General features: G+C 40.3%; 1 protein-coding gene across 1 annotated transcript; it reads left to right on the forward strand.

Annotated features, from left to right (window-relative positions):
• Window positions 1–6909: 6909 nt before the first annotated feature.
• On the forward strand, window positions 6910–10995 carry MRPS22 (mitochondrial ribosomal protein S22). Its single transcript, XM_010716680.2, has 8 exons — window positions 6910–7274; window positions 7453–7607; window positions 7726–7890; window positions 8336–8479; window positions 8836–8919; window positions 9869–10014; window positions 10543–10651; window positions 10881–10995. Exons 1-8 carry the CDS (start codon window positions 7154–7156, stop codon window positions 10971–10973), a joined length of 1017 nt encoding a protein of 338 aa, XP_010714982.2. The 5' UTR covers window positions 6910–7153; the 3' UTR covers window positions 10974–10995.
• The last annotated feature ends 225 nt before the right edge of the window (window positions 10996–11220 follow it).

Raw genomic sequence — 11220 nt, forward strand, 5'->3', positions numbered from 1 at the left:
AGAGACACAAAGGGAACAGAATCTGGTTTGCTTTTTCATGCCGTGTCAAAGCTACCTTTCCAAGTCAGATCCTAAATTTGTTGTGGTCTGAACTATTGTGCTTTTATTCAAAATTTAGTAGAAAATTAGAGTCTGTTTTAGTGGCTATCATGAAGAACAAAATGTTTCAAGCAAGCAAAACAACTCAGGTGGAGGCTTGAACAGAAGGAGCAGAATGGTCTTAGACCAACTTTAGCTGGTTGTAAGACTGCATCTTGAGGCTATAGTTACCTGAAACACCATGACACCATCTGGAGACTTGCTGCTAATGAAATGAGAAGATTCAGCTTCCACTCTTTTCTTCTCAGAGGCTCTGGCATTCATTAGACCCCTCTGTGACTTCATTCAGCTCAATAACCTGAAAGAAAATTATTCATTGTTTCTACTTGAATAATAAGATGAAGGAGTTTATGAAAAAAATATGATCTGTGCTAGAGGATATAAAGTATGAAATCAGAATCAGGCAGCTCAGAATAGGGTGAATAGAAGGGAGGACCATGATATTTGCCATTTACTGGGGAGTTGTAGGAAAAAAAAAAAGATCTGACCAGGCACAAATATTTGGACTTCGAACAGTTTCACTTTATTATCCTAATTTTCACTCTACTTGTTTGCTGTAAGATTATTCTTCCAATGAGGAAAATGATTAAATGCTTTGATTTTGAGTACTGTCCACTCTCCCATTTGACAAATGGGTGCAATCTGCATACAGCACGTGGGACAGAATTGGGCCTGTGCCTCATATGTTCCTGTCACTAATATTTCTCCTGGCATGAGAGACCATCTGCTGCTTTTCTTTATTTTCCCCGGGAAACATTTTATAAAGCCACTACCAGATCTCAACGGATTATTTAGATATGTACTATGTGCCTTCATAAAGATCTAAGTACTTTAGTCTATGTGTACAAACACTGACATATGTTAATGATCATATCATGTGTTACAGAATGGCATGGCTAAACATAAAGGAAGCAAACCAGTAATGAACAGATCAGCCAAAAAAAACTGTACAGGTTTCTATCCTTTCTTTTGGTCTCCGCAGTTTGTCATTTGTACATTTGTGAAGAACAAATGCAATAACTTATTCACCAGGCAGCTTTAAAATACTTCGTAAAGAACACTCATACTTTCCCCCACATTTAAGCAGATGTAGCACCCAGTCAATCATTTTTGTCCACACTGCTCTGGAAATCAGCTAGTGACATCTAGTACTGTACCCAGAGTTTTTGTCCAAAAATGGATGTGAATCTTCCTGTTCACTTTATTGGGCAACCTAGAAAACGTCAACGGGTTTACTTGGAAATAAACAGGGAAAACAGTCTAAGAACTATTGGACTATATTAATTTTATGGCTGTTTTTGTGTCTAGGATTTTACTGATTTGCTTTGGCAGAAAGTAACAAGAGTAAATGCAACTGAAAATTGTTCTTGTGAGACACACTCTTCATTAAGCAACTAAATAACCATTTTGTCTAGGCCTAAATACAACCTTCAGATCAAGCACGTAGACTTGTTAGTTTGATAAATCAAAATACTTTGGCTTAAAACAAAACAAAACAAATGTTTGATTTTAACAGACTCATGCAGAAGTGGCTGAGATTTAAACTGATGCTTTTAGATCTGCTTCTCTGAGATCAAAACATCGTTTACTTTCTGAGCCTCTTCTTTCATTTATTTGATCGCAAACAGAAGATACTGTAGATTTATGTGTTTGTGTTGCAGAACACAGCTGTTTTAGCTTTTCTGTCAGACCCCCAGGATCCTGTCTTTATAATGAGTTCTTTAAATGCACAGTGCATTTGCCTAAGCAAATTTAATTTGTATTAAATTCTGGATCCAAAAGAAAGGGAAAAAAATGGAACAATAAACCCTCTAGAACACCTTTAGAAAATGTGTTTTTTTTATTTTAATAATGTAATCGTCTTTTAATCTGGTGGGGGTAAAAAAAATGGTTAAAAAATTTCCTCTCGTGAAGACAATTTAAACATAATAGAGAGGAAAAGTATGCGTTGCTCTTGAAAACAGCAATAATAACAAAAATAATAAGTTGCATATCATTAAGTAGCAAAGCACAGGAGGGCATTTCTACGAACAATTAATTTTGGGAATTAAGAAAGAGAAAACAAGATGGTAAAACAAATGATAAGAAATTCAAAGCAACGTAAGATGAAAACAGGAAAGTTTAGGGGCAATATAAAAACAAAATGGAGATTTGAAGAAAAATCATTACATGCAACAGAAGGAAAGTTGTGAAAGAATCTCAGAGCCGGAATATCAGAGGCAAAAAGAACATGAAAAGGGATTGTCACAACTGCAGAAGTGTTTTTTTGGCATCACTAAGGAACAAAAAGGCTTAAAGCTACAGGAGATAAGAGCTCTTTTAAGTAAAAAGAAACAAAAAAATGTTGAAAGGGATCAAATCAGTCTTGAGAAAAAATGATTACTTAACAGCAATAACTCATCAGCAGAAAAATGTATTCACCTCCTACTGAAAGAACTGAAGAACGAGGTGGCTGTGTCAATAAAATCAGTTATTACTAGAAAAAGATGGAAGAAAAAAAATACAGTTAGCACTGAAGAGGTATTAGACCAGTTTATAATCAGGACACATAACAGCTTGTGTCAGAGCCCAGGTTTAGTTCACAGTGCCCTGTGGGGCGCTCGGATTCAAAGGGACAGGACTTTAAACAGAAATGGAATGAGAAAGAGATTAAATATTTATTAAGAAGGGGGAAAGCAACAATTACATCTACCTGACTCTGAATAATACCAAATATTTACTATTGTTCCCCCCTAACAATTTGTATTTAAAAGATAAGCAGTACAGGAGCAGAACAGAAGAATGAAATTTATTGAAAAATATGGGCTTAGTTCTGAGCTCACTGAAGTCAGAGAAGGACTTCCAATGGCTTTAATAGGCTTTGGCTGAAGCCATTATACTGTTGCAAAGAAAACAATATAAACCAAACTGGGATTTATATCCCTACCATAAATAATGTATGTAATCTCAATTACTGGAGGCAGTATTTGTATATATCCAATTTATCATTATTAAAGAGAGATTATAGCAGCTTTATGTGAGACAGAAGCAAATCTGGGTCATTTACATTATCCACTGTAATTACTCTGACACTTTCATTCTTAACGTTTAAAATCTCAATCTTGCCCCCACGTGGCCCAGGAAAATATAGCAAGCAGGCACTGTAAATTCATCTTAACTAACCTGTAAAGACACTATATACAATCAAAAGTACTCCTTAGTTTTGTAATTTTCCCTTCAAATTTGAAATAAAAATGACAAACAGTCAAGGCACAAACAAAATCTAGGATATCTCCTCTTCAAGCTATACATATTATTAGCACTTGTTAAACTGACAATACTGAAGAAAAACATTTGTCAGACTTCTGCATTCATAAAGTTTCCCCCATTCCCTCTCATCATGGATTCTTGCATACGTGACAGAAGCCAGGCTGATGCAGGCTGATAATGGCTATGGCTGACCTCAGTTACACCATTTTCTGGGCGTATCTCAGCTGTGCTTTGCTACATGGCTTTGTCCAGCAGAACTGCCTACAGCTCCGCCCTCAGAGCTCAGTTTGGCCCTGTGGCTCAGTATGCCATCTTCTGTCCCTGCTGCCATGGATCAAAATGAAATCTCAAAATAAAACAGCTTCAAACATCTGTATGGTCTTTAGGATGGAAACTGGCCACTCTGATATATTAGCAAAGGCTCATGAATCATCACCATTGTCATCACTGCCATCAAAATAAAGGGATTCTGGTGGAAGTTGGAGGGGGACAGCTACCAGTGGCTTTGGATGCCAATACAAGCCCATGGCTACAGAGCTTAAAGGACAATTCCAGAGAAAATACTACTTTATCTCCTGAAGAAAAGAAACTTGCAGATAATACGCCTGAAAACAGACAATAGTATTACTGCCACCCAATGATGACAGTAAGGAAATAAACCACTCCATCTAGGGTTGGAGAACCAAAACAAATCACACATAACATGCTATTCATTTAGTTACTTCTCTGACAATAGAATAAGGTTTGTGTCATTCCTGTTACTTTCATAATCTCTGCCTTCTCTATGAAAAAATAAAACTTCTCTTCAGTTTAATCCATGCAGACTTAATTAATACGGATTCCAACCTGGTCCATTGTGTCCCTCAGAAAAATGTTTCCCAGGACTGCCAGATTCTTTATTATCAGGAACAAGAGAACCAACCATTAATTTTAAAAAGGTCATGTCATCAGCTGTGGACATGCAGACGCTCTGCCTGGGCTCAGTCTGTTCCTTCTTACAGCAATGGGATGCACAGTTCCAAACCTCACATTTTGTCTTTTTGTGTTTTTCCAGTAAAGAATTCTTCCTTCCTAACAACTTGCTACCACAATTTTGACATAATTACTATTCAGAAAAGCTGGCAGCCCACAGTGCCTTATTTTATTTATTAAATGGAAAAACAACAATGCGAGCTCCTAGGCTCCCCATTTGCTTTCCCTCTCCCTGAGATCTTAACCGAAGTGATTCAGCGTCAGCGGCCATCTGATCCTTTTGCTCTCTTGAAACTACCAACAAAAAGGAAATTAATGCCAACTGTGGAGGTGATTTTGTATTGAAACTTTTCCAATAGAATCCAGACAGACCACCAATGTGTTTCACAGGGGACATCCACCCCTCATCAGATGGTTGTAATTTTCCAACATCAATTGTCCTGGGATGCTTTCAAAATAGTAACTGAAGCTAAGAAAGATTCTTTATTTCATTATCAATAATTACACCACCAATTTTTCAAGCTAGTTTTGAATTTGTAAGTATACCAATAAAAAACATCCCACTTAAAGTTGTTACTTCTGTATGGCAATAAACCATACATAAAATATAACCAACCTATCCAACATAAATTCATATTATTTTATAAAACACATTAACCTGCTCTACTTCTATCTCCAGAACTGTTAGTTAATATTTCCTTTCATCCTGCCAGCCAAAAGGCTAATCCTCACAGCAGCTGTTACTACTCCAGTACGGAACGAATGTGAATTTAACCTCTCCTGGATATAGTCTAATAAATTCTGTTGTTTTTCTAAGCACTTCTGTGAATTAAAATGGACGTTGGCTTGCCATCCAAATTCATGAACAGGTCTGAAGTGGCTTTTAGGCAAGTCGCCAAATAACTTCCCAATTCCCTTATAGGGTATAGCTCTCACTTGAGGTCTTCCAAGCAAGAGCTGAAAAACAACATCTTCTCAATTTCCTCAACATTGTTTTTAATTTTCTTGGCATTATTTAAATAAATTAAGCACAAAATCACATTAAAATAATATTAATAATAATTATAATATCATTTGTGCTCTAATTCTCAATGATTTCAACTTGATTGTACCAGTATAAATATGAGAAGAATATGCCTTCCTATGACCTTTCTGATAATTCAAAGGTCAGGATATTGAAGGACAAAGCTTGAATACAAAATTCAACTCAGTCCCTGTATTGAATAAAGCTAGGTAAAATAAGAATGCTGCCCAGTACAACAAAGATCTATTATTAGAAACAAATACATACTTAAACAGATGCTTAGCCTTATTCTGACTAAAACCAATACATGCTATACAGTCTTTGTTTTCCCTAAGACTTTAATCTCCATTTTCAAGTGTAATACAATTTAGACTCTGATTTGGCACAGCAGCTGTCAACCTACTAAACTTTAAAACAATTGGAAACATATTTAAGCACACTGCTTTTGTTTTGAGATCTTGCCTCGAGGAGATGAAATATTTCCCAGTTTGTCAGTTGTCAAACAGATTGCATCACCTTGTGGCTTTGAGCATTTTACAATCCACATCATCCAGGGCCCTTCTTGAGACTTGTCTGCTTGTAAAAATACATTTTCTCTGATTCACACACCCCTAACTACAGCATGTGAGGCTGACACTCAGCAGAAGGTACAGACTAACTAGCAATAATTAACTAAGTAATGCCTACTGAAATATACTCCGCTATAATAACTGAGCAACTGTGTTAACGAAGTTGCAGAATCATTAAGATTGGAAAAGACTCCCGAGATCTCCAAGTCCAACCCCAGCCCACCGTGCCCACATCCCTCAGTGCCACATCTCCACAGCTCTGAACACCATCAGGCACGGTGACTGCCCCACCTCCCTGTGCAGCGCCTCACTGCTATTTCTGAGAAGAAATTCTTCCTAATATCCAACCTGACCCTCCCATGGTGCAACTTAAGGTCATCACCTCTCATCCCATCGCTGTTAACCTGGGAGCAGAGGCCGACCCCCACCTCACCACCGCCTCTTCTCAGTGAGTTGCAGAGAATGAGGTTTCCCCTGAGCCTCTTCTCCAGACCGACCCATCTCAGTTCCCTCAGCTGCTCCCATCACACTTTGTGCCCCAGACTCTTCACAGCTCCGCTGCCCTCTGGTCACGCTCCAGCACTCAATGCCTGTCTAGCAGTGAGCTATTTATTTCCCCCCGCACCAAGACACTGAAGTTCCCACAAGGGCAGCCTACGGCCGGCAGTGACCTCTCACCGACCTGAGAAGGATGCACTGCGCAGTGCCGCTCCTCAGGCAACAGCACTCGTGGTGTCCTTTGGATTTATTCCAATTTACGGGTCGCACGGAAAACCTGTCATCCCGTAAATGCCGGATTATCAGAGAGAACCACAGGACGTTCTTCGTTTTGGGTAAATTACTCCAGCGTTATTCCTTCTGCCAGGTGCTGCCCGCCGCCTCCTGGCTGACTGGGGGAAAGCAGCAGTTTGGCGGCGGGAACGCACAACGCGCGCTCAGCTCCGCGTTCTGCTACTCCGTGTCGCAGCCGAGCGAACACCTGCCGGTCCGCAGCCCTGCTCCGTGCCATTCCCGCCCAACGCCCCTGCTCTGACAGGAACGCCAACTCGCACTTCCACCTCAGCTCGGGCTCCCGCCTTCACAGCGTTCACACGAACACACTGAGAGCGGCTTTCTGACCGAGGGAGATTCTCGGCACGGGGAGCCGCGCTCGGAAAGACCGCGCACTCCATTTCCCGACGTGCCTCAGGAGCGATGCGGCGCCTGCGTCGGCGGCGAAGCGGGGCGGGGCGCGAGCAAGATGGCGGCGCTCGCAGCGAAGGGCGCGAGTGTGCCGCCCGTGCGGCTCTCGCGCGTGGCGGGGGCGCTGTGGGGATGGCGCGTGCAGCGGGGATTCGGACAGGACGCGGGGCCTGCGGGCGGTGCGTGAGCGGCCGGTGGCGGGAGCAGGAGCGCGAGCGCATTCTCTGCCTTTCCTGCGTTTCCTGCCCTTCGCGGAGCGCGGCGCTGCCTGGGTGGCTGAGGAGGAGGGAAGCGGGCCGGGGGCGATCACGGAGGGTGGGTGTGCGGCCGTTCATTGCGTATAAAATCTTCCGGCAGAAAAAAGGGAGGCGAAGCCTGCTTTTACGGATGAAGCGGTTCAGGATTTGCTGTACAGAATGACGGGGCTGAACCTGCAGAAGGTTTTCCGTCCAGTTCGGCAGGAGCTGAAGCCGCCCAAGTACCGGCTGCTGACGGAGGCTCAGCTGCAGGAGGTGCGCTGCGCAGCGGAGCCGCCCGCTGTGCGCTCCCGGCGCCGCCGCTCACGGGGCAGTTCCCGCTTCCCGCCTTTCTAACTTCTAATTGTGAAATCAATTCAACTCTTATCTGAAGGCCACAAGAAAAGCCATTGAGGAGGCTAAAGAAAAGCTGAGAATGCCGCCAGTGTTGGATGAACGAGAGCCCATTGATGATGTGTTAGCAGACGACAAAGTCCTCGAGGGAACTGAAACTGCGAAATACGTGTTTACAGATTTAACTTATGCCACTCCGCATCGTGTAAGTGACAATCCATCAATTTAAGAGCCGAGCAGCTGTGAATTTGGGCTTTAGTGCAGAAATAGAGGCGTTTCAGTTGTTGACTTCTGTCTGTTGATGATAAATCACAGCCCAGTGCTTAATAATAGAAAACACACGCACTGTTAATTTAGTGTGTATTGAATGTGTAAAGTCGGGCCAGCAGCAGCGTTAATTCCTTTCTCTGGGCTTAGTTACGTTATTTGTTCCATTTTGCAGTGTAAGTGCATATAGTGTTGTGTTGTACCGTCAGATTAAGGTGTAAATGTATAATTTATAAAGGGAAAAATAATTCTATGCATACTAGCAGTCAAAAAAGACACTGTAATATTAGCATGATTTTGGTGTTGGAGCACTTAGTCAAACAGGAATCTGTTTACGTAGAGAATGCTGTGGGAGATAATGCTCTTTTTGATCTTCTTTTCAGGAACGTTTCATTGTAGTTAGAGAACCAAGTGGTGTATTACGTAAGGCAACCTGGGAAGAGCGAGACCGAATGATACAGATTTTCTTCCCCAAAGAAGGGCGCAGAGTTATTCCCCCAGTGTTATTTAAGGACGAACACCTCGGGGTAAGAACACCTTGGGATTGGAAACAGATTGTTTTTATTTTCTTGACTGTGCTGTGACAGTGAAGCTGTGCTGTTTGGACAGAGTAGTGGCTCTGAATAAGCCAGTTGGTTGGTAGGTTTTAATCTTCTTGAACAATTGCTTACCAGTGAAACTTGTTTAAATTGCTTAAAATAAAATTCTGAGTTGCAATCAGATAAATACTGGGTAATGTAAATATTCTCTCATACTGCAAGTAGATGTGTAATAGTTATGTGTGCTGTGTTGCCCAGAAGAGGAATGTTTTCATTGCCATTTAAATTTTGGATAGTTGCAATTGTGTAATATGTAACCTATGCCTGAATTTGAACTGTTTCAGACTGTGTTTCAGCAAGACCGTCATGAAGATATCCTTAACATGTGCATTGCTCAGTTTGAGCCAGATTCAGCTGACTATATCAGAGTAAGTTCACTTTTTTTTTTTTTTTTTAAGTCAAAAAACATCAGGGAAGAAGTTTCAAGGTTTATTTTGTAAGCATAAATATTGTCTGGGGATCAGAGTTGTTCACGTGTGTTTTTCCCCCGTTCCCATGGATTACTTGTTATCTTTGCCGTGAGCTTTCTATTTTATTTATTTATTTATTTCAGAAAAGTGACCCATTTAAATATTTTTCCAACCATATAAAAAGAAGTACAGATACAGAAAATAGTCTTCTGGTATCCAACCAGAACTAATAGTAACTGTAACTGGCCACAACTAGAGTTGTGCTCCTTGAGTTGTCTTGACTACTATGCTAGGATTTGAAAAAACAGGTAGATAACATGCATCTGAGAGCACTGTGCACAAAATAAACTAATGCTTATGAGAAAAACTGGGTACAAAAATACACTTCCAACTGAAGGATGTCAATTTAGTAACTGTAAGTACTAATGAAGATATCAATTGTTATGTTGTTAAAAAGTTTTTCTATTGTATCTATTTAAGATTAACTAATTTCCCGAATCACTGTGAGCAGAACTTCCATTAATCACTGTTTCAAATAACTTTCTTTAACTTTCTCCATTAGCAACTCTTTGCTTTGACTTCATTGAAAAATAGATTGTAACTTGAGGGCAGTGCAATCAAGGTTCAGAGGTCATGTCCCTCCCTCCCAAAATTGCCAGTATGTGGGTTGCATTTAGTTTTTTCTTAACACACATCTATGTATGAGTTCTAAGAACTGGATTGTCCCAGTGTTACCCCAAATTAAAACAGTGTAAAACTTTGAAGTAGCACACTTGAGCTTGTGGCTTACTGCCACAGTTTAGAGAGGCCTAAAAATGGATCAAAAAATCTACGTGAAAAGTAAAGAGGAGGAACTGTCATGAAGCTCTGCCTATGCTATTGAAACTGAATTCTTTTCTGTATCTAGGTTCATCATCGAACGTATGATGACATTGAGAAACATGCAAAATACGATCTGCTCCGCTCAACAAGGCACTTTGGAGGCATGGTGTGGTACCTGGTAAACAGAAAGAAAACGGATGGCTTACTAATAGATATGATCAACAGAGACTTGTAAGTGGCATTTGTCATTTATTCTGTTTATCTAGACAAATAGAAAATGTAAAGGTCTGTTGTCTGAAAAGAAAAATGGCATTTCTGTAAGATGTCTGAAAGCTTCCATTTGCATGATATTTTAGACTAGCTGTAATTACTAGCTAGCTAGATTCTGAATGGAAATATCAACTACATTGCAGTCAAAGCGTTAAGATACCAAGGTAGGTGTCTGCAGAAATTAACCTCTTACAGTTGCTGAATTTTATGTTTTATGTACAGTTCCTTGTATTTTATGGCTTCTGAACAGTAGTAGATCAGGCTTAAACTGCAGTATGAATCAGTTTCTGTCTGTTAATTGCTGCATATGCTTCTGGTCTGCCTTCTCAGGAACAAGCTGCTATTACAGTAAATTATGGGCTGCCTATTTAGCTCTCTATTCTAATGACTGTGTATATGAAGTGAAAGTGTATGAAGGCCTGTCATGTGCAAGCACACTCAAATTATTTAGAAACAGTAATAGCTACAATTGAACCTTTATTTGTTTAGGCTGGATGATGCCACAAGTTTAATCACACTGTATCACATGCTTCATCCAGAATGTCAGTCAGCAAAAGAAGCTAAAGAAGGGAAACTTCATGGAATTGATCTGATCAAGGTACACTTTTCTATTTTAAGTAGTTACCTACAGAAGATAAGGCTTTTGAACACCAGAAGCCTAGTTGATAGCTTCCTGTAATGAACTAGAACTGCTGTATATTTTTTTGAACTGTATAAAACAGTGTAATGATGGGGTAGAAATGGCTGATGAACCACTGGAATGATGAAATCTCACCGTGTACTCCGGTCCTAACTGTACATTAATCTTCATTCTGCCTTGCTTCTAGGTCTTTGTGAAAACTGAATCACAAAAAGGCGGCTATATACAATTGGCCCTCCAGGCATATCAAGAAGCGATGGCTACTTCTACAGCTTCATGAAATAAACAATAGTTTATCATTATTTTGAGCTGTTTGTAAACTTTCTTTGTACAGGATTCTACAGTAAATACCATGATAACTGTGCATGCTAAAAAACGTTTTGGTACATAATACGACTCACTAGAGAAACAGGCTTAGTTGCAGAAGTGCTATACATGAACTCTCTCTTGTCACGTTCTTTTCTACTTCAAGGTGATGTATGTTGAATAAACACTTGCCTGTAATTCAATTTACTTCTTGAAATACA

Source organism: Meleagris gallopavo, chromosome 11 (assembly GCF_905368555.1).
Source record: "Meleagris gallopavo chromosome 11, MGAL_WU_HG_1.1, whole genome shotgun sequence".
Lineage (NCBI taxonomy): Eukaryota > Metazoa > Chordata > Aves > Galliformes > Phasianidae > Meleagris > Meleagris gallopavo.

Coding starts and splice junctions, on each gene's coding strand:
- MRPS22 (XM_010716680.2), top strand. CDS start 7,154: ATGGCGGCGCTCGCAGCGAAGGGCGCGAGTGTGCCGCCCGTGCGGCTC. Junction 8,920..9,868: donor ATTCAGCTGACTATATCAGA/GTAAGTTCACTT, acceptor TTCTGTATCTAG/GTTCATCATCGAACGTATGA. Junction 10,652..10,880: donor ATGGAATTGATCTGATCAAG/GTACACTTTTCT, acceptor CCTTGCTTCTAG/GTCTTTGTGAAAACTGAATC.